The sequence below is a fragment of the Coloeus monedula genome (genome assembly GCF_965178545.1).
Source record: "Coloeus monedula genome assembly, chromosome: 11".
Taxonomy (NCBI): Eukaryota; Metazoa; Chordata; class Aves; order Passeriformes; family Corvidae; genus Coloeus; species Coloeus monedula.
The window spans coordinates 18,051,560-18,075,718 of NC_138791.1; the positions used below are offsets into that span (position 1 = coordinate 18,051,560).

Genomic DNA, 24,159 nt, shown 5'->3' on the forward strand with positions numbered 1-24,159 from the left:
CCTTGTCACCTCTGGTGGGATGAAGGGGCACGAGTTGTCAAGGGATGGGGACTGAGGTGTTGCCATGGCAGGAGCAGGGACAGGGTGTGGGGCAGCAGGAATGAGCAAGGGCTGTGTGAGAATCTCCAGGAGCTGCACACATGGACTCTGGTCAAACTTCTCAGCTTGGCAATTCCTTGTTCCCTCTTTGTGTATTTAGGATCTCTCCCTGCATAGTTATTATTTTGGGATCAGTTTGCACCCAAGCTGGAGGTTGTGCTCAACAAAGTGGCTGAGGAGGAAGATGGAAATGAAGTTTTATACTTTTCGGGTGACAATACCTTTAGCTCCTTCCAGGTTTAAACTAACTTCAAAAACCACGTGGACTGAGCATCCCCACTGGAAGGAGCACATTCCCAGTGCTGATCCCTGCAGGACTCTTGAGTATCTGGGGTTGTGTCCAGCAAGACCAACCCACCACGTTGTCCCACAGGGGGTGTGTGGCCATGGTGGAGGGTGCTGGATTTTGGGTACAACCTGCAGTAACCCAGGAGACACAACCTCCACTGCTGCCTGGAGACTTTGTGTGTGAGTGTCCTGTGGATAACAGAACAATTTCCATTGTTATCTTTCAAGCACTGGGGTATGTACTATAATGTCATTTTTAGAAAAACTGTTAGATGAAGTATTTCCTCTTGGGTATCCAAGGCTGCTTTTAGTTGGATTCATTGCTCTGTAATGTGAGGTTTGGATTAACATGGTAATTTCCAATGTTTCCTTGCAAGCAATAAAAAGACCCAAAATCTCCCTTTTCAACACCTCATTAAGTACTTTGATAGGGCAATGAGAAGTGTGATGATAACTGGAAAAGGAAAATCTGCAGTTTGCAAAGCTTTTGTTCAGATTTCCAGGATAACTGACGGATTCTGTGAACTGATGCTAATTAATAAATCCTAGTGCTAAAGGAGAGAGCTGATTTTTAACTATCCAAAACAGCAAGTGTTTAGTGAGGAAAATCTCGAAGGTGTGAGAGTAATTCTTGGCCAATAATTTTACTTCAACATCTTAATGAATGTAAATTTTATACTGTGGATGCTTTGGTGTAATTTCTGCACATCACACTGAATTCCAAAACATGTTGGGAGTTCTGCTGCTACCCAATGTACACAATGCTCAGCATCGCTGTCACTGGTGGCCCAAAGGAACCATTGCATGTGAGGTTATTCCAAAGGAGCTTATTTTTATGAGGAGCAGCTTGATAATAACTATTCCTCATTGGAACATTTCAAATTTTAATATTTCTAGGCAGACTAGAGATGGTTTAGCTGTCTTTTCATGCCTGGTTTAAGGATTGTTATTCGACACTAATCACAGCTCTGTACATGTGAGTGTGTGGGCTTGAGGAGAAGGTAATATTTTGCTGTGGCTCTCACACCTGCAGTTGGGATGAACAGAATATGAACCAGGAGTGAGGCAGATTTGAGACAGAGGGCAAATGTCTTACACTGAAAGCAGCGTGAGTGTGAAAATCTGGTGTTTTTCCCACTGTACCACTGGTGATGGTAACAGCTGGTGCATGTCAGGTGAAATCCCAGCTCTTACAAAGTCAATAGAAAAACCTTGCACAGACTACAGTAGGAGTAGCTCTTTATCCCAAAGGAAAATACAGTTTGAAGATAAATTTGCAGAGGCTTACTGACAAGAGTGCCAGATTACAGGGGCTGAAGGTGCATTTTCAGGTATATAGAAGTTCACTGTGGTGTGCGGCAGACACATTCTGTGGAAATCAGTGCTAGTCCACAAAGGGAGCACAAAAACCCTGGACAAATCCATTGTTTGCTTCTTGATGACAGACAAAATGGGCACAAGAAGCTGTTAATCTCTCCTCTTCCAACTCTTCATTTTTATCACCAAGACTGTAATTTTTGCTCTTCTGAGTTAGGACAGAAGGGTCCAGAATAAAAACTCAGAAGGCCTGGGAGCAAATTTTCAAGGGAAAATGGAGAGGGGATAGAGAATCTGGGAATTATTCATAACGAGTCTACATCACTTAATCCAGCGGAATATTCCAATTTGTATCTAAATTCGTAATCAGAAATAGAAAACACAAAAAGGAATGTGATACCTCTTTGACATTGCTGTTATTTTTCCACCATCTCTTTTAATTTGTGTATTTATTTGCTTTAGTTTATATATGCTTTAATTTATATATTGTCGGTTTTTAAAGCAAACCCCCACTGAAGGCTGTAGTTGGGTTTATACACCATTAAGAAACCACAAACCAAAGCAAAGCAGGAGAGCAGATCTTCTATTTCTTTCCTACAAGTCACCTTAAATACCTTGTGAGCTGAAGATAAGCACTGCTGGATTTTACTCTTGATAACCCTTGTGCTTCTCCCTTGCCTCTTCCCTCAAGAAAACCTCAATCCAAATTCCCCCCCGAAGTCAGGAGGGCAATTATTCCCTCAGGTTTGGCTCCAGTGGCTGTCCAGCCACTTCTGCACCACAGGAGCTACACTCCATAAAATTATATTCCAGGTGGTGAAACCAGAAGGGAATAAAAAAGAATTTAAAATAGTTTGAAATATAAAACAATAATTTATTTTACTTCATTTTACTTGTTAACGTTTGTAGCTAATGATGATTTCATGAAACTGCTTTTATAATTCAATACATTCAAATCTATAAAGCAAACAGTTACTACCATGGGCTTTTCAAATTCCACAAACTGTCTTATATAAACAAATTAGCTGTACATGCACGTTTCTTCAATAGGTTGCAACATTTGCAAACATGCTTTAAAATCCTTTAAAGCTGCATTATAGTGTACTTTGCCTCAGGCTTTTCAGATGAAACCTCTATACTTTCTTCAGAAACCTTAAAGAGAAAAATGTTTAAATGTTGAGCATAACTCTATAAAAACTGCTTGATAAATGTTAAATATTACAAGAGAATGACTCTAATTCTGAGTTTAAACCTTGAGCTAAGTATTGATAAACAGCACTCCGTGTAGAAGTGAACAACAGCAAAATAATATCACAAAATATGGTTTCACAAAAAAAAAATACATATGTGCAGATGCTCTTGTGGGTTTCTTGCATTTTTTTTTTAGGTAAAGAAAAGCATGGGTACCTTTTAATATGAATATAGTTTAAGCAAATTACCTGTGTAAGTATGGTTAATACATTTCTGATATTTAAACACATCATGTAAAAGGTAACAAGTAAAAAAGTACAATCAGTATTCCAAAAAGCACTGCTAATATTGCCTTTGAAGGAGATGGGCAAACTTCCTCTCCACCGCAGAATGGAGATCCTGGCACCCACGGCTGTAGAGTTCAGTATTTGAACTATAAACTTGGTGACTGTATCTTATATACAAAAATCTTGCCACATTGAACGAGGCATTGATTCCTACCCCACTGGTAGTGTTTTATGTACATAATTTAGCACTGGGGATTGATTATACAGTAGTCACTGACAGGAAGGAATTGTACACCCGCGTGCCGTCCGGTGATTTTGTTCCATGGGTTAGCAGTTCTTGGATTGTCATCCAATTGTCAAATATTTTTTTATTTCTCTTCTTCATCATTTTTTTGTGGCTCAGTTCAATGATGTTCATCTCCTTCTTCTCCTCTGCACCTTGCTGCTCCTTTAAGCACTCTAACCTGCTCTGCATCATGAACTCCCGCCGCCTCCTCTGCTCTTTCGCTTTCACCAAGTGCTGCTTCCTCTCCTCCTTGCTCCAATAACGGCCCATCTTCATCTCACTGATGGCATCGTCATCCGTGGTCATCCCACTGCGCTCCTCCTTGATCTTTATGGCCCGTTCCCTCAGCAGCCTGTCCCTCACTGGCCTCTTGGTGATGTAGCGCGTCCCATCGCTCCTGACCTTCACCTTCCACTCCATCCTGGGCTCGCTCTGGCCCGAGGCCAAGTCCTTGCACATACTCACCAGGCTCATCTGGCTCTGTGCATATTCCACAGCGGATTTCTGCTGGATCAGCTGCATGTAGCTCTGGTAGTGCTGGGCATGGGCAGGGATGTGAGCGTGTTTATAGGGAGAGTGGTGGTATGGGGACACGTAGGAGCCCGAGGGTTTCTGACCGTGAGTGGGGCTTTTGCTGCCATCGCTGCCTTTTCTCTCCTTGCTCTCCAGCTGCTTGCCGAGGTCAGGATCTTTAGCGGAGGCGTGGCATTTACCAGCGCTGGATTCATGGCTTTCTGAGCCGGCAAACAAATTCTTTTGGGAGACATTATATGCCACTGTCCCCTCGTTACCTTGACAGTTAATGCCTTCTGCAGTTCTGCGCAGGGAATTGTCAGGGGAGATCTCCAGCGTGAGCGGAGTGCTCCGGCAGCTCTCGCCCGTGTTGTAGGCACTCGAGCTGTCCTTGTCGGACTTCTCGGGCAGCTCGGTGATGTCTGAGAGCTCGTGCCTGCGGACGTCAATGCTCGTGTTGTAGTTTCGGAAGCCGCTGTTGTGCAGCATCCAGGGCTCTCGGTACTGCTCCTTCAGCTGCTGCATTTTGTGGGCTCTCACAATGTTCAGGCACTCCAGCTCAATGTTGCGCAGCTCCTCGTTGAGCATCTCCAGCTCTCTGTCAACGCTCTCTTGGTCGCTTTTGCTCATCTCCAGGGTGCTGTTATGGTAATACAGGCTGTAGGGGTTGGCAGACTTCACCTGGCACTTCAGCTCCAGCAGCTCCCGGAACCGCTCGCACTCGTCCACGGGGATGCCAAGGAAGTCGACGTCGGTGCAGTCAGCTGAGATGAACGACTCATTGCTGAACTGCATGTCCCCACTTCCCAGGGTGTCATGGCTGTAGGTCAGCTTCTTCTGGCTGCCCAAAGTGTTGGAGGAGGTGGTGTGATCATCCCCGTTGTTCTCCTGCTCGGAGCTCTCGTCGTTGCGAGTGCTGTCGTCCGTGCGCCCCACGCCACTGTCCTTCTCGTGCTGGTTGGACAAAATAGTGGCTGTGTCTGTGGTGCCTCCATCTTCCTCGTGCTTCTTCTAACAACAGAAAGAGCAGGACAGAAAGAAAAATTATTGCAAGCACATGACATATTTCAAGGTGTTTATTTTTAAATAGTTCTCTTAACCTGTCACTTTTTACACTTTCAGCCTCTTATATGGAAAGAGTATTATTAAGAACTCAAGAGAAAAGGTGACCAAACCCACAGCCTGCTGTGGGTGTCCTTTTCAGAAGAACCTGAGGTCTGGGTTTCACGTATGCAGCAACACTGGTAGAAGTCACATTTTCAAAATGTTTCTTCTCCCACTTCGGGTGCACAACGATATCCAGTTCTCCTGCAGTGCCAAAGTGAGAGCATGTCTCCTCAGAACATGGGGATGCCACAGAGGATGTAGAGTTCTAGAAAACTTCAGAAAAAATGTCTAGGCAAAAACTGAGGAATTGCTTTAATCATAGCAGAATGATGGAGAATATAAGCCCGTATCTGTGGCCCTGCATAAAATTTGTAATGTAAAAATGTCTTCTTTGCCTTTCTCCCCTTATATAGATCTTAGTTCAGTCATTTGCCTGAGTTCTCTATTTGAGTTTCTAGGTTTTGGAAGGCTGTTTCCAGTCTGTTCATGCACATCAAATAGGAGATATTCTGTAAGACAGCCCTCTATCTGCGCTATCCACCATACACCCCGTACTTCTCTCAGTGACTACAGTGACAGGGGATTTCCAAGAATTGTGATCATGTTGTGGTAAGGGGCAAAGCACAAAAGGTACTATTTTAAAATATTTTGGTCCCCAAGATGAAGTTGTGGACAGTCATGTAATATCTTGATTTTACAGCAAGTCCTTTTGGCTTGTCTTAGTGTCATTGAGACACTAAGTGTATTCAGCCAAGTTCAAGATTGGAATATTGAGTGCAGTGGGAAGTTTGACAGCCCTGCACACCAGAAGGGCAGTACCTGCTGAAGCATGCTGGCAGTAAATTGCATTGCCTGGTGGTGCTGTTCCTCTAACATGTCCATGTGCAAGTCATCCAGAAAATCATTTCTGTCATCATCCATCCATCCTTCATCCAGCTGTGTGAAAAGGGAGGGAAAAAACAAACCAATCGTTGTCAAAAGAATGAAGACTGACATAAATTACGATTTTTCTTTGTGGACAGTGGTTGGGAAATCTCAGGAGATTCCTTCCTGTGCCAGTGCTGCCGTGTCCTGGGAAGGAGCCTGTCCTTGTGCTAAGTGCAGGTATTATTGACTGTGCTACCTCCTCCCACAGCTGCCTCCATCTCCAGCAGCAGGGTTTTATCTTCAACAGCCCTTTACATATGAACAGTCTTTTGATCCGAGGAAATACTTCTAGAAGTTAGGGCAGTCTTGGTTTGTGCACAACTTGATTAGGATGTACAAAAATACTCCAGAGCCCAAAGCTTGAACACCTCTTGTGAGGCAGCATCAAACAGCGGAAGGAAAACCTGGCTGGGGTCCGTAGGACATTTTTACTCCCATTCCCAATTATCCCCATGGGAAAGATCAGAAATATCCAGGATAAGAGGACAGTCGTGATCCTGACCCTGCGTCTCCAGGTGCTCTGGCAAGGGCTGCTCTCCCAGCACCAGGAGCAGAGACAGATCAAACAATGGTGCTCCGGGCTGTTTGTTCAACACCTTTGTTGTGCTAATCCCTGCTCTACAAAGGGATCTGGTTCAACCTTTTATTACAGCTGAGGAGGCTTCTTGACAGTATTCAAGTACTTTAAGACATGGTATATGAAGTGCTGAATAATAGGTGTTTTAATGAATGAATAATCAATGGCTATAGGAATTAGAGTTCAGCATGTTCTTCAAAACTGTGACTCAAAACCATTCATAATACCATGCACTGATGTTTGTAATAGCACTGCAGCAAATATAAATCACCAGATGTCTTAGAAATTGAACTTTAATATAAAATATGTATGTAAGTACCATGACTGCTGAATTCCATTATTTTAGACCATATATACAAGTGCAGTCAAACCGTGTATAATATGGTTTTAGGTAGATGGTAGATTTAGGCAGGTTAAACAATTTGAAAGAACTTCTTTCTACAAAACAGCAACTGTTTTAAGACTCAAGTGATGGTTTTTTGTTGCTACTGTACCTGAATTTCTGGTCTTGCCACAAGTAAGGAGATATTCTTGCTCTCCTCGCTGGAGAGAAGTGCCACAGCTTCCTCTCGGTTCTGCACCTCGATGCCATTGATCTTTAAAGAAAAAACAACACCGTGAAGTGTTTTCATGGGCACACCTGGATGCTGCTGTGCCAAGCTCCATGGAAATGCTTGGCTGGATGGATCCATGCATACACCCCCAGCCTTGTGCAGAGAAGTGCGGGGCAAGTGTGGTGGTTTGGACATGTGATGCTGTTCCACCCCCCTGCATGGCATGGGCAGAGCCTTGTTAGGAGGGCAGGAAGTGGAATTCTGGGGTTTAGGGCACTTGGAGCACTTGCCACACGTACCTGGATGATGCGATCCCCTTCTCGGAGCCGCCCGTCTTTCGCAGCGATGCTGTTGGGATCAATCTGCAAATCAAGGGAACTCTGAGTGCTCTGCAGGTTTGGGAGCTCAGTATTTACTTCCCCTTATTTCCTGAGTGGCACATTTTAATGGAAGGTTTTAGATTTAGCTATGAGGTTCTTTCCCTAAACTGGTGCAAATAATTTGAAATGATCTGCATGGTAAAAAAATGTTGATGTCTAAAATGCAGCTTTTTTCATGGAAAGGGACAAAGAGAGACAAATGGGCCCCAGATGTTTGCAAATAAAAATGTGTGGTGTTTTTTATAATTTCTATTGTTTCAGGAATAATCAAGAACAAAAATTAAAGGGGGAATATATGAAAATACTCTGAAGGCCTCATTTGAAATGGAACATTGTTAATATAATGAAATTTGACTTCAGTGGGAGCAGGATTGCACTCAGTTTGAAGAAAAGGAAAATAATTAGATTTCTTCCAATTACTGCATTTTGGGCTGTTTATCCAACATGGTACAAACAGAGGATGAATGTCTTAACTGCCCAACAATGCAGCTGGAAAGATAAATGGTATCTTATGGAAAGCAGCTCAATCTTACCTCACTCACATAAATACCCATGTCATCTTCATCATCTGTTCTGTAACAGACAGTAAGGCCAAGCTTGTCCTGGCTGTTCACTCTATGTAAATCCACTTCCTGAGGTTTAAAAAAAAAAAGAGAAAATACATTGTCAGTGAGACACAGGTGACTGATGGAAGCAATTTTTCAAATGCAATGAAAATATTTTGCTTAAGTGATATAGTGGATGTCTTTTCATTTCACTTGTAGACGAGGTTAACTTACTGAGCAAAACGTGATTATATGCACACAATCAATACCTGGGACATTTCTGACCCTTCAATCAATATGAAGTCATTTTGAAAATAGACCTTTTATTGATCTTAAGGAAGAAAAATTACCTATATTTCATGTAGTGGTAAGACTTCAAAGGCTAAAATACTTATAAAGTATGATTTCAATATTTGTCACAGCTGATACATATTTACTAATAAGCAGGGAAATTCTCTGGCTTTTCAGAAAAAACTATAATACTCTATTACTTTAAATTGTATAATTTTCATGAAGTCATCTAATAAATTTCTCAAAAGTGTGACCGAAGATCAATGTATTGTCAGCAAAGCATTTGGTACTGGTAATAGAAATATAGTAAGCATTTCAATATCTTGCAAGTGCTTGGCTTCAGCAGGTCATGGTGGTCTTGTTCATCTTGGAGACATTTAACCCATCTTAAAAGTGTATCTTCTTCCTCTAGGCTTGTTTTTCCACGAGGAATTCCTGAGGGTTATTTTTTTTTTTTCCTTCTGTGCTGCTGCTGTGTGACACTGGTGGTAGGGAGGATTATAAAATCCATGGAGCTACCCCCGGGCTCTGGGATGTTCCTGACTGGTGAGCTGTGACCATTCCTGTAGCATCTTTCAGTCCTGTCCTCTTGCTTCTGAGGGATATCCCAGAGGTTTAACGTGTTTAACCAACTTGCTGTGACTGCTGTGCTGGTCCTGAGGATGCTGCCGTGGGAAGGAAGGATTTTGCTGCACAGACAGAGGTGCGAGAGCACCTGCAGTTGTGTTTTTATTTCCTCAGGTGAGGGGAGTGAGTGAGGCTGGGCAAGGTCTTGCTCCTCCTCAGGCCAGGCAGGATGGAGGCGGCAAATCTGGGCTCTGTTGCGAAGGGAAAAGTGGGACCAGGCAAAGGGACACAGTGGGATCTGAGGGCTGTCCCATCCCTAAGGCAGACCCTGCACTGTGTGGTTGTGCTTGGACCCATCATTCCAGAGGAAAAGTCCTGATAACACAGCTCCTTATTTCTGACATCTCTGTTGCTGTGCCATTTGGAAGGGGCAAGACAATAAAACAAGCTGATATGAATAATTTATTGGTGTGTCTAGATGACAGCTGCCAAGATCAGCAATCTCATGTTATTTACTTGTCAACATGTGTAATTTCTTTTTTTTTTCCCCTTAAAGGAGCGTAGCTGTAAATGTCAGTGACATTTCAGCTGGTATTTAAGTGGTTTCAATCAATAGTATCCATGGTGAACTGCTGTGCTGTCCCCCCCTTCTTTTGTTACTTAAAGGTTTGAACACAATGCTTTAACAGCGGGGTTTTCTTCAGATTTCTAAAGCTTTGGAGCTTTCTAGAGAGGAGATGGAGATTCTTCACAAGGAAGATGAGACAAAGTGGATTAATTCTGATCTCAGCTGATCCTCGAGAATGCCACTGCAGTCAATGGGTTTATCCTGCATTTAACCATGGAATGAACTGGGGATGAGGTGGGAACTTGTGGATTGAGCCTAACCCAGGCCTGGAACGATTCCCATATTCCCTGCATACTTTAACAAAAAGTTTCATTATCTTCAGGAATGTTTTTACATACTTTATTGATTTGAAAACGTGGCAAGAAATTTGTGCTGTGGCTCATTCTACTGCTTGCCATACTGGCAGTGAAAAAATATATATATAATGTTAAAAAAAATCCCTCAAAACCAAACAGAAATACATGGTGACTTTGGCCATTGCTTTAATAGATCCTGTGTAACTACAAGCACTTGGAGTGGAAGGAAAGGAGGGAGCGAGCTCTTATTTTCATTCTTACTTGCCACATGTTTTGACTAACAATAGGTATTTTTTCAACAGTGTAGGATTACAAAGGGTATCATAATTAAAAATAAAGTATGAGTTTAAATTGTACCATCTGAGACATCACCTGTGATATACTGGAAGGTAATAAATCACCTGGTAAACTAAATAATATATATTTTGAAAGGAAAAGAGCTATCTGTTGTTTAAAAACATACTCAGAAAGAAAGCAGCAAAAAAAGCTAGAGAAAAAAAATTTATAGAGCAGATGTTTAGAACCTGAATTTTTATGAGTAGTTAGTTGACAGACTTACTCTTGGGTACAATCCCTCTAGTCCTTGGTAGGAAGAGAGAAGTGGATTTGATGCTACCCAAATATGATAATTTTATGAACTTAAACCTAGGAACAGCTGCTTTCTATGGGTCTTTGCATCAGTGAAGTTTTAATATAATCATAAAGGTTTGAAATATTTGAGAGATAAAAGTGTGCAATTCCAGTTGGAGTTGAAGAATCAACACCAGAGTCTTCAAAGCAAAGGTAATATTTTCCATATTCAGAGGCAAGTCTGTGTAATGCAGAGATACATGAAAGGGGAAAATAGAAAAGTGGGACCTGCAAGTACAGGTATTATGGCAGCCTGAGTAATTGTACCAGGAATTAATTAAGCAGAGGAATTAATATGGGCCTGGAGAACTTTAAAGGTGTAATTTCCCCTGTTTGTAATGCCACAGGACTTGCCATTTCTTACAGTTCTGTCTCAGGGGCTGCATTCCTGGGCTGTGCAAGGGACGCACTGAGGTTATTCCACACCCTCTCTGGATCCACAGAAAGCAGCTGGCAGGCAGAGGTGCTATCCATGAAGTGCGGGAATGTTTGGGCTGGGTTAATATGATAAATGTAAAAATTCCATCTGTGAGAATTTTTACACTCACAGATAATTCAAATCTGCTTCTTCAGATCAGGTAAAAGTGACATTTTGAGAGATGTTCAAAGGAGGATTTGGATGCTCTTTCAAAATAGTCTTTGCAAGAGAAGTGTCTGAAAGATTATTGGCTCCTCATCAAATGCAGAGCCAAGGAGGGCTCACAGAGCTGGTTGCTGAAATCCATCTGGCATTTGCAGCAAGACAAGAAGAAATGAACATGCCCTGTGACATTATACCTGCAACCACTCATCATAATGAGTTAGGAGCAAGTGATAATAGTAAATTAACCTCTATAAGCTTAGAAGATCCTTCATTTGCAGAGGATTATTGAATTATTGTACTGCTGATTTAGAATTATGGCCTGTCTGCAAATTTAAAAAAATCAGAGTCCTTTCTCTAACAAGACAGAAATGAGCAGTAGAGATCTGAAGTGACAGCGATGGGTAAAAATAGTTCAGTCACTCAGAAAGCCTCATCCCCAGCTTGCATGATAAGTGCTCTGTCCTTCTCCCTCTCTTTGTAAGATGTGGTGGGTTTTTTATCCTGTACTGACCTCTGCCATATCTGACCAGCAGGGCCCCCTTTTTTGCTGTTCTATTAATAGGTTTCATGGAAAAGAAAGTCAGGGAAATAAATATAAAGAACTATTTCCTTTTATACTGCACAAGGCCCTCTCGCTACCTTTCGGCAACTGACCCTGCCACCGCAGGAGGAAGAACCTTGCTCATGCTTTCTTGACTTTGGAAAGTAATCTTTTGATTTGTAGTTTCATATCAATGTGGTTTTCAACGCAGGTAAATGGAAAAAAATCCCACCTTTTTGCTTTTCAAAGGAGAAAATACTATAAAACCAGGTTTTCTTTCCAGAATCCTTTGCCCTAGAGAAGTAGAAATCTACCTGGAGCTTTCTCTGGCAGCCCAGCTCTGTGATGGGAATTCTCTGTCAGACCATAGAGGCTGGACCAGCATTAGTCAGCAGTGGTGCTGGGGAAGGCTGAAGAAAAGTGTTTCTCACCCTGATGAAAAGAGGTTTGGGATGCCTCACTACGGTAACTTGGAGGATGCCCAGGCTCTCTGCCAAGCAGATGGGCAGTGCTCCATGATTCAGACCTTTCTCACACAGCACGAGGTGCTGAGGCCAAGCTAAAACCCTCTACAGAGCCGAGGGAGAACAACCTTTCATTGCTGGCTTGTGAGTTAAATGAAATGTTTTACCACTTTTGCATTTGTTCCAAACAAAGAACATACAAATATTTGTGTTAGAAAGTACAGCTGTGAAGCTTTTCAAACCTTTACATATTCAATCACTGCCTGAAGCAGGCCTGCTCGGGCTGCAGCTCTTTGTATTCAGAGACACAGCAATGCCTTGAGAAGCTCCTGATCAGTGCAGCTCCCTGCAGAGCTGGAGTTTTCATAGAGAAGAAATATATTCACATAAAAGATGCTTTGAAATGCTTTGCAAACTGGAATGGAATAAAAATTGCAGAGTGCCTGTGATGGAGCCTTCCAATTCCCGTGTTCATAGTCGCCTCTCGCCCCCCTTGCAAACAGATTATTGGAGAGTAAAACAAAAGTTTCAGCCAAAGTAGAAAGTACAGCAAAGGGGAGAGTTTGAAACCCTGGTACTCAGCTTTTATTCATGGTTTCCTAAAAGCAGTGGCGTATTAATTTCAGATTTTGAAGCTCAGATTTTGGTGCTCAGGGTGTTCATCTTTTGCTCATCAGCTGTTGTGGTTTTGTGCTGGGAACTCTGGGAGCTGTGCACTGGGTGGGCAAAAAGCTCTTTGAACGAATCTGGTGTCCTCCTTCAGTCTTTTGACATGAATGCTTCATTTCTGTCCAAGACTGAGTGAGAGTATCAGAGGGAAATTTCTCAGCAGTAGCAAACATTTCATGTAATTTTCATCTCCAAGCTTCACTGACTCTCAACTAACCACTCAGTTGAGTTCAGTTCTTTTCTTGGAAAGAAAGACCTACATGCAAGTTGCGTATTGGGAAGGGTGAAGACAGAAAGTCAAATGGGAGGGAACAGGCCCCTTTTTGATGTAGAATGTTCTCCTTTGTAATGTGAGAAAGTTCCACAGAAAGATCCCTCGCTTGGGCTGTGTCTGACAGCTGGACAGACTTGTCTGAATAAACATATTAATGCATAACACTGCTGGGGAACCCTGGAGTGACATTATTCTTCCTTTATGAGCCTGAAATGACTTCTAGCTGGGCCTCAATGAAGAATGAATGTACTTTTAATTTATAATAAAATAGGAGTTCACAATTTAGTTCCTCTTTACTCGTGGCATGTAAACTTCAAAAGAAAATAAATGGTATTTATTTATTTTTGTAGTAGAGAATATATGGCAGTTACCTCTGAGTCATCAATTCTAAGACAAATGTTGAGAGATAAAACCAAGAAAACAATTTTGGCACCTCAGCAATACTGCCAGCATAAATTCCTTCCTATGGATATTTACATTGGAGGTTTGTTGTGAACTTGGCTATTTCACCTTTTTTGTCTTGTTTACTTGTTACAAATCACTAACCAGTCAGTTATAGACCATAAAAGTTTAGACGAGGAGCTTCTGATTTAAATTCAAAGCACATTTTATAGACATAGAAACCCAGAAGGCTGACTTGATGGCTTTCTTACTTTCGACATTCCTGCTGCAGTCAATGAAACAGTGCCTTTGTGGTCTTTTAAAACATATCTATCAAAAGGCAAACAAAAAAGCAACCAGCCAGTTGAGTCCCTGTTAGCACTTTGACCTTACCATTGATCATAGTCTTTACAATTTGAACAGGAATCTTTAGTGGTTTTTAAGGAAATACTATTAGGCTACAGCGACTTTCCTAACGTTCATCTGCCTGTGTTACTGAGCTGATCACCTTTTGCCATCAAGTACTATATCAATGCCAAAATTATTAATGTTGTGGTTTAAGGCATATTAAGGTTTGGCTACTGGAGTGCGTGTGTTTAAACTGTTTTCAGCTCAACTGGTTGACCTTCTGATGGAAGCGTTATAATTTATCCACAATATTAGATTTCCTAAAAAGTAGATTTTGGAAAGATAGTGGTAGAAAATACCAATTTGTTCTACATTTTTCTTTGAGACTGAAATCTATATTGTATTTGTTTTTATTTAAGAGAAGGAAAAAGGCCCTTGTTTGAAAAGTAAGGCCTTGAAGTCTCCTAAGTAGCATTTGTTTTACTGGCACTTTGATTTTATCCTGCCTTTGATTTACGTTTGTATACAGAGATGAATTGCTACCAGATCTGCAGAATTTGAGAACGCCTTGCGAACTTTTTATGGGGTTTTAGTCCTTGATCCTGCAAACACTTTTATAGAAGGAAACAACCCCATGCTCACAGAACGACTGAACTCTGCTCCCACTGAAGCTGTTGACAAATCTACCACTGATTTAAGCAGAGCTTCAGGCAGGTCAGCACTGCTTGCTTTGACAAATAAGTGTTAGTAGGACCAGGATCTAAGAAATCAGAAGTGCAAGCTAGCTAAGGGTATAAAATATTCTCTTACAGAAAATCTTGGATGGATCAGCTGGCTCAGACATTGCTGGCAGTATTTGGAACTATTGGGATACTTTGCTACTATTTATTACAAAATAATTAAAACCACTTCACTGGGTCAGTATTGCTTAAGTATCTTGCAGAGCCCCACAATTTATGTGCTGCACTTTGAATGCTTTGGGAGCAGGTTATTAAAATTAGGAATGAGAAAACTGAAGATGAACTTCTGATGGAATATACAAGCACTAAAACCAAAAGTGATTTTTAAAGATTTGGCAGGTAAATGGACTTTCATACCTTCATGACTGGTTCAACTTTTATTATCTGTAATTTCATATGTATACATATGTCACTTAAGTAATGAAAAAGGGAGGAACAGCTTAGTATAGTGGCAAATCTATCCTGGCCTTGTCTTGTAAACTTAACATACTTCTGAATTGTATGATCAAGAACATCTGTTTCTCAGCCAGGGAATATTTAAGGGAAACTCACACATTTTTACTGTGGTTATGTAGAACAGGTCCTGCCACTCAGCAAAGCCTTCCAGATTTTCAGAAAGCCTAAATCAGCACACTTACACAGAATTTAATTATAGGAATCAATGACTTCATTATTTATGTTAATTTGTTAGCTGAAGATCATCAGTGCCTGGCTCACAGTTCAGAGGACTGATAAAGGTATCAGCAACTAGTGACAATGTTATCACAAATATCTGCTTTGAAAAGTCTTTTCACTGTATATAATTCAAAGACCTTGAGGTGCACACGGAAATGAAATAGTTGCTCAGATTAAGTACCTCTAATTCCAACTCATCCCGGTCCATTTCTTGGTGAATTCCTCCCATGTAGTCATTTGGGTCATAGTATTCATGCACGGATGGATGGCTGGAAAAAAAAAGGTATTTTTTAGGGCAGCACTCAGGACTTTAGTGGAACTTGTTAATGCATTCCAAGCTTGTAGGGAGATGATGGACTAACCCCCACACTGAGGAGCTGCATGTGGTTAATTCTATAAGCTACACTACTTACCCCTGTAAGTGTTTTAAATGAAAATTCCATGTATTTGTAGGAGGACAGCCTGCTGCTTTTTACTGCTTGAGCTCTCCCACACTTCCACTGCCTATACTTTGGAAGTTGTAAGCAGAGTAATGCTCTTGTGATCACTGTTTTCTGTGCTGGATAGTTTTATCTGCAGTGAAAGTAAACTCCCTTTAATTCTCTGTTAACTAGATACATGTCTGAGGCTATTTATGTAACAGCATCTGCTAATTGGCTAAGATAGTCAAGTTGTTAGAGGCAGGCGAGATTTATCTGAATGGAATTGGGAGAAGTGAGAGGAAACTAGGAAAAAATGACTCTGCTTTCACATGCTAGCTGACAGCACACCCAGAGAGCTGAGTGTGGGCCATCGCATGAGAAGGGCTGTGAGGGAACACCAACACCTCCAGCTCAGAGGAAGGGCACTGGTGATCCAAGAGCTGGGATCTGTCTAATGATTAAGGAACAATATGAAGTTGATAGGGCTGAGCTGGAATAATGCAGGCATGTTGTAACCTAAATTATAGAATGATAGAATTATGGAATAGTTCAGGGTGGAAGGCACCTTAATCTCATTCCACCCCTGCCATGGGCAGGGACACCTTCCACTATCCTAGGTTGCTCCAACCTGCTTTGGACACTTCTAGGGATGGGGCAGCCCCAGCTTCTCTGGGTAACCTGTGCCAGGGCCTCCCCACCCTCACAGGGAAGAATTTCTTCCTAAATGATTCATCAGGAATTAATCTTTGCCGTTTTCTTAATGTAACTGGTTTTGCAGTTGGCAAGTCAGAGGTACTGAAAGCTTCTCCTGCAGATGAGGTTGGGAGTGTGCAGTGTTGAGGCTCTAGGAATAATCATGTCCTCTCCACAGGCTCCAAGCCCTGCTGTCTGCTCACTGAAAGCTCAAAGCTACAGCCTCTTGTCAAGTATTTCCACTAAATCGTGCTGCTGTGCTTGAATTTTCAATGGGCTGGGAATAGGTGGCTCTGTTGGAATATCTGCTGGAACCATCCTTCAAGTATCAGCAGAGAGAGCCATGAGAGGAATAGACACTGCACACAGAATGGTCCTGGCTCAATGTGTGAAAGTCAATGTGCTGTGAAAGTGGCTCAGGAGCAGTGCAGGATCAGTGCCTGCTTGTAGCCAAACCCTATTTCCCAGGAATGCTGGCAGGGATCTCTGGAGAGGTGCACTGGCGGTGCGTGCACACCAGTCCTGCCTCTCACCGTGTGCAGCTCACCTCAAACCCAGGAATTGCTGTGGCTTGACCAGATCAGTCTCTCACACACAGCAACTGGGAGGGTCAGAATCCTTTCTATTCCCTGCTCCCTGTGGAGATGTGTGGCAGGATGACAGGCAATCTGCAGGGGCTCCTTGGGGAGCTGTTTTCCTCTTGAACAGCATGTGAGGGCGGGGGGTTTGTGCGCCAGGAGATAATTGTCATTTGTATTTGTAAGTACAAAAGCATCAAATTACCATTAACAATAATTAAAATTTGATTCTAAAACATCCATGACAACACTGGTAAGTAATTTCAGTCCTAGAAAATAACTTATTCGAGTAACAGCGCTGCAGGGTTATAATAAAGTAATTAATACACTGGAACAGAATGCAGCAGCTCTTAGCATTACACAATTTATGGCAGCCATAAAAAACAAAGTTAAAACATAAGCAACCCAAAGAGGCAGTGAGAGGAATTACAAAATGCAATAACTTTATCCATCAAATGCCAGCAAAAAAAAGAGTTTTATGAGGCCATGTTGTGACTCAGTGGCATTACTCATGTGAGTAATGTCTTGCTAATGTGTAGGAAAAATGAAAATGCAGTGACTTATGGCTCAGTGGTGGATGAATCCTGGCTACTTCTGGGATTACATGTTTACCAGCAAGTGAAGGTGAGGTTGTGAACTACTTGTAACGTGCCACGTTACAAGGATTTTTGAGGCTCAGCAAAGCATTACTTACTCTTCAGGCAAGAGATAGGGGTCCAGCACGGGGATGGGTGGGGTGGGCGAGCCCATCTTGCTGAGGGCCATGATGTGCTCGAAGGTGATGTCGGTCTGGGTGGCCACATCCACCAGCTGCGGGTCGTGGGCCGGGGCGAAGGCCTTGGCGCGCGGGGCCCTCCTCAGCACCTGCACCACGATGGGCTCCTTGGCTGTTTTGAATGCTTCCACCGCCTGCTCATGGGTGGCTTTGGATAAATCCTTCCCATTGACCTGCGGGGAGAAAGCAGCAGAGCCATCAGGGACCCATCTCAGCTTCCAGCCATCCCAAGGTACGAGTAGCCAGTGCCAGGAACGAGCCCCGCAATCTTGTTCCTCTCTCATTTTCCCCTCTTGCTACAGTAACTTCACAAATCCTCTGCTCTGCTTTGTATTTTGGTAAGATTTTATTGGGCTTGCTCTTTGAGGTGAAGTACAAACCAGCATCCCATTTGTTTCTTGCAGATTAGAAATCCCTCAGCCCTTGTTCAAACACAACATGTTATTGATTCCCCCCCAGTTTTTCTAGTTTTCGTTTGCTTTTTAGACTCTTCACCTTTTTGCTGAACAAAACTGAAACTACAAAACGATGTGTTTGTGTCTGATAAACCATTTTTCAGATGAAACATGATGGTGGTACTCAGTCACTGCAATAAAAAACTCCATTTTAGAGTAGTGGACAGAAATAACACTAGACATGCCAGGCCATGGAACTGGGGGGCTGAGAAGAGAATTTACACACTGCACTAAGTACACACTGTAATGCCATGTTTAGTCACATTAAAATAAGTGGGCCACCTGAATGAGAACATTACTCAGCACAGTAACTGAATTTAGCCCATGCTTAACATATTGCCCGAGGCAAAAAGCTGGCTGATATAAAGAGGGTTAACTCGAGTGCAGAATAGATTGAAAGGGCTAAATTCCTGCTGAATTACCTTGCGCACACAACACTTTTTCTGCTGTCATCTTGGGTTTACCTTAGAGAGGTGATGACACCAGGATTTTAGTGAAGCCAGCTGAGATGGAAGGTGCTAGCATGACATTTACATTACACAAACACTTGCACTGCACACGACTGCTCCCAGTAATGCACAGTGTGTAAAGTTTGGCCTGGTCAAATTAAATATCATTAACTCACCCAATTGAACAGATTACTTTAAAACAGTTTGTACGGCTGTAAAATTAGGTTCAGCGTAATGTTTTCTCTGGAAAAAGGAAATGCTGATTATGGTTTGAGTTTTATTATTTGCTGCAAATTAAATGTTGCACATTTTACTGTGTGCATCCTAATTTTTTTTTTTTTTGGTACAACTAAACCCAACAAGCAATCAAAATAAAATAATCTAAATTGCAGCATGTAGTGTTTTTCAGAAATGTTCTCAGAATAACTCTTGAGCAGGAAGCTATTTACGTGAGATCCTTTCTCCATCTTTATAGTAAAACCTGGTAAAATCCTGCAAAGGACAAATTTCCAGTTCATTCCCAAATGCTGTAATGAACCTGGATTACAGACAGCTTAGTACAGGCCTGCATTTTAATTTAGGTTCCTTAGGACACTTTTATTTCTGCAAATCCATGGCCTAGCATCCTCTTTGTGCTTTCCTATGCAATTGTTACATAAATAATCATAACCTCAAGGACAGTTTGATGTCATGCAGGGAACAGGTGGTGGCTGGACTGTGTCATAAATTGTTACTACAGGAATTATTTCCAAGTAGTTTCCTGACTATGTTGTCTGCAAGCTGATAATGCCATGAAAAAGAGAAGGTGCTGCACAGCCAGGAAGAAGGACATGGGATCAGATTTTAGAACTGGGGTGATGAGCCAGCTGAATTTTAATATAAAAGCTCTACTGCTGTAGAGGGACCTTGTACAGAAAAGGTTTGTAACTTTCTGGTATTCAGCATTCAGTTGGTAAACTGGTAACTCTACAAGCAGAACTGTATTTGATGTGTATACAATTTTAAACCATGGGTTTGATAAGATGACAATGATTATAGTGAAATGAAAGTATAAGTCACTGTACTGCTGTTATTATGGGTTTCTTAACCCACTTCAAAGATATTGTTAGGGATTTTGTCTTTAGAAGTTAGTATTTCTATGAACTGTGGCAGCACCCACATCATAGTAGGCAAACAATTCTCTGGACAGTAGCTGTTCACATGATGAATGGTTTTGGGGTCAGTCTGTGGATCCCTTACAAGAGACTGATTCCTCAACCCCAGCTGAGTGGAATCCTTTTAGCTCTGCAGGTTCCTGTTCTCATCAGCAGCCTTGGCCACTGTGCCGGACGCTGATCTGTGAGACGTGGTCAGAACTGCACTAACAAATGATGAAAGAATATGCAATGATGCAAAAATATGCTTTAAAGTGATTTACAGCAGGGAATTACATTTCTGAATCTGGTTCCTAAAAAACCTGCAGTGACGGCAAAAATATGGGGTAAATAATGAACAGTGAATAGTTTGTAATTACTTTTTTTTTTTTAAAAGTATTTCCCATCTCAGCACAGCAATAATATCATTTTCCATTAAAGAGAAGTGAGGATGGACATGCTAAATATTTGGATAATAAAACGCAGTAATTCCCAAGTTTGCTTATGCATAACAGAGATAAATTTCTTTTTGGTCTAGAAAAAGTAGCAGGTATTGCTATTTTATTTTTAGTAGCACAAAAATGATGCAGAAGAGAAATATCCTGGGATGATCTCAATGGCCTGATTTCTGGTGTCTGTGCAGAGTCAGTACTTGTGGCTAATCCTGAGCCTAGCAAATAGGTGATACTAACATGGTTAGTTTCTATCTGGAAAATTTGTCACAACTGACAAATAATTATTCCCAGTGCTTAAAAGCCAATAAACACATAATAAAATAAATAAATCAATCTGTATGGCTTTGCTTTGTTAAAAAAAAAGGGGGGGGGGGGTACCTTATATTCATAGACTTTATTCCTAATGCTCCTGAATTGTGCTCAGCAGTTTTTTTTCCTTATAAACAGTTACATCTGAAATAACACAGGGGGAAAAAAATCCAGGCTTGAGAAGACTGCCAAAAACGACGAATATGCATAATTTCTTAGGAACATGCCATGTGACAGAGACAATGGGATCTTTCATGGCACAAAAGATGGATAAATTAACTTGTCTGAAAGGGTGAAATGCCTAGCTTTTGGACCTTCTTAGCACTGGAGATATACTGAATATGGAGAAAGCTGTAGATAAAGTGCAGTGACTGGAGTTAAACTGAGCTGAATGGACTTGGATGAAATTTGTGGTGCAGCCAGATAGTGGGTTTAACCACTGCATGAGGGAGGGACACAAATACACTGAATTAAGACCAGACATTAAAGAAGGAAGGGATGCTTGAATTTTATTGTATTTTTTAATAGAAGCTATGCACTGATTATGAAATAGAATAGCATTTATAGTATTTTATTTTATAGTTTGTACTCTATGTTATATTCTTCTGCACTGAAGTAGGCTGGGGAGAGGACCCCACCTAAAATCTACATTGTAGAGGTAGCAAGAAACCCGTGGATAAAAATGGCCTAATCCTGTCTGGGAGGTCTGTGTCTCCTGGGAGTTTCAATACTCAGAATGAAAATAAAATAGTCACTTGAGCTTGATTTGATGCTCACTGGAGCCAAGGGGTGTTTTGCTTTTGCAATGCCTCAGTTCAGGTTCTGACTGAGAGAGGATATTAACAGCAAAGCAAGAAGTTATGAAGCTGAGTGTGCCATCAGCATTCCATGGCCAAACTGAGATAATGGAAAGGAAAATGCTGTCAATTAAGGTAGAAGTGATGTATATTTGTAATTGAGAAAAAGAGAGATGATGCCCAAAGGCAGAACAGGGGAGGCCATGGCACAAAACCAAACAGGGTGATCCCAGCAAACAAATAGATGGAAAGGATGTCTTAAACCCTCATTTTGATCAGGGAGCTCTCATCAATTCCTATTTCCAAGATGTAAATGGTCAGAAAAATAAGCAGGAATTAATGAAAAGAAGGAAAGAAAAAAAACCTCAGTATGCTTATCTGGCCCTAAATGGAAGCAGCAGAACTTCACTGAGGAACCCTAAACATTAGGTGGAATTGCTGAGGAACATCCCATGATAACTTAGGCGGTGTGAATGCAACAAATATGTGGATATAGTTTGAGATCAAACTCCTAAGAGCCATGAAAAAGGCTGGAAAAGTTTGAGTGCAACTTTGGAGATAACAGGGTAAAAACAGGCAGTAGGAGCTTGATGGGTGTAGCGTTGGTAAGATCCAAGTGCCTTCCTGAGTCTGTTCTCAAATCTCTCTCAACTGGTAGCTACACATTAAGCAGAAAGAACAAATAGATCAGTGATGTTCTCAACAAGGAGAAAGGCAAAAAAAAAACCAAACAGGAAAAACCTCATTTCTCTTTAGGCTTGTGAAGAATTTGCTCTGCCTCACCAGGACATGGCTTTCCACATAACTTTCCAGTGCTGTGAGTGTGTAAGGTATTGGATGTACAATGGCTTCTCTCTGTTGGAGCTGTGCAAGGCATTTGGCACCCTTCCTGTTGAAATCCCCTTTCTCTATTAATTCTGGATATGTCACAGTGAAATACCTTTTGCAAGGACAGATTTTCTCATGTTTTTATACTTTATATAGGTGCTTTTAGTTTAACACTTATTTTACTGAGAGGTTTGGGATCCTCCAGCGATTCCTGAGCCAAGTGCCACTGTTTAGATGCTAATTTCCTGAGGTCAGAATTGGCACAGGGTCCAGAGGCTGGAGCCTTCCAGCCTTCACACTGTGAGGACAAGGCTGGACCTCCTGTGCAAGGCAATGGGAGTTTGCAGCCAAGGCTGGGATGACATAATTGTTCTCAGTTACTAGAAAACACATTTTCATTTGAGGTATGAGGCAGGATTAGTACATGGCTGCACTATTACATAAATGTCATTTTATCAATAGCTGCTGTTTAATTATTGAGTAAGGTAAGTGATTTACATGCTTTATTTCCCTGGGTGGGAAGACAAGACTAATTAATTACCACTTTTTAATGACAGACATAAATCAGAGGCTTTCAGGTATATCAAACTATGTTACTTGTTTACAAGTGGACAACATTTCCTCCTGGTTGCCACCAATTCTTAGTTTCTTTTCCTTCTGATACAGTGCTTATGGAAACTCCAGTAGTGGTGGTTTCTCTTTCCCTGTGAGAGCAGAATTAACACACCTGGGTTCTCTACCTGAGAAGGATGTCCCTGGAGCTGGTTCCCAGTTTCCCACTTGCAGCCACAGCAGGAGCACAAACAGGAGCCCCTGGAGCCCTGAGAGGGGACACTGGGACAGGGCTGTCCTAGGACAAGGCTGGCAGAAGGAAAGTGGGGAGCATCTCAGAGAACGGAGGAGTTCAGCACTCAGGCATGAGCAAACATCATCTGCACTAGCACAGATGAAGTGACTTTGGGCACTGGTGGAAGCAATTACTGAAAGGCTGAAAAAGCCAGAAAATCCCTGTGCAGAACAGTTTAGTTATAATTACTTTGCACTTTATTTTTGCTTCAATAGTGTGTAACATTGTTTTCTGGATGTTGGGAGCACACAGCAGAAACCAGAAGGGTTTCAGTAAAAGAAAATTTTTTTTTTTCATCAATTTAGACTGATTTCTGCAGGTTTAATGCCATGAATGATAAACATTTGTATGCATTGTACAGCTTCTTGGCTCTTCTATGCCTCACAAATGTCACAGAGAAAAAAAACTTCTTTTGCCTAAGAATGAGTAAGCAGCTTTTCTTTGTAGAAATTCATGCAAATCCTTGGGAAGTGCACTATAAAAATGCTAGTTCTGTTAGACTACAGACGTCTCTGCTCCCTTTAAATGCTCTCTATGGTCTGATTCACTTCTTTAGCAAGTTCTTAAAGAGTCTGCATACTAAGAAAAAGCAGCACAACTTTAAAGATTTTTATGGAAGCAAGAGCAGCAAAAAGCCTATTTTATAACCCCCCTTTTCCTCAGGAATTGGAGAAAAAAGGTTCAAAATATAGGTTAATTCTTCTTGCAGCTCCATCTAATCCCTCTTTTATTTCCCTGATATGTACAGTCTCCCTCTTTTTCAAAACCCCAGAATTATATTGTTTAGTAATAGACTGTTTCCATGTGTGTGCATTTCCCTTCTGCCTTGTGAGCCATCCATGACAAAACAGTTCAGACCAAGGAAAAATTCTTTTACTTAAGAGCACAGAATACATTTGTTCTCCAAACCGTTAACTTGCAAATAGAAAATCTTGGGAGAAAGACCCTGGAAATAAAGGAATTTTTATTTTGCTGGTAATTAGCACATTTACGTATTACCAAGGCAGTGCCAGGACTGTCTGTAGCATACTAAGATGCTCTTGGTTGGGTTCTCAGGCTCTGCTCCTGTGGATCACAACTCAAAACAAAACCACAGGGAATTTTATCATTTGCTTCAATGAAAACAGAGCAATGCTGGGGCTTCTGAGACTCTTGGACTTTCACTCTAAGTAAAGTTTATTCAGAGCCCTTTTTTTCTTAAATATGCATTCATTATGTTAAATGACTTTATATCAGGGCAGAAATGCTCTTCCTTTTCTC

At 41.5% G+C, this 24,159-nt stretch overlaps 1 protein-coding gene across 2 annotated transcripts in view; it reads right to left on the minus strand.

Annotated features, from left to right (window-relative positions):
* Positions 1-2,557: 2,557 nt before the first annotated feature.
* PDZRN3 (PDZ domain containing ring finger 3) overlaps positions 2,558-24,159 on the minus strand; it is a 130,973-nt gene continuing 109,371 nt past the window's right edge. For both annotated transcript variants that reach the window (XM_082288712.1, XM_082288713.1), the window contains 7 exons: positions 17,546-17,799; positions 15,340-15,427; positions 8,060-8,158; positions 7,446-7,508; positions 7,087-7,188; positions 5,908-6,024; positions 2,558-4,992 (listed from right to left, as the gene is read on the minus strand). In XM_082288712.1, the coding sequence (XP_082144838.1) occupies positions 3,442-4,992; positions 5,908-6,024; positions 7,087-7,188; positions 7,446-7,508; positions 8,060-8,158; positions 15,340-15,427; positions 17,546-17,799 (2,274 nt within the window). In that variant the 3' untranslated portion in view covers positions 2,558-3,441. The remainder of the gene's footprint in view (positions 4,993-5,907; positions 6,025-7,086; positions 7,189-7,445; positions 7,509-8,059; positions 8,159-15,339; positions 15,428-17,545; positions 17,800-24,159) is intronic.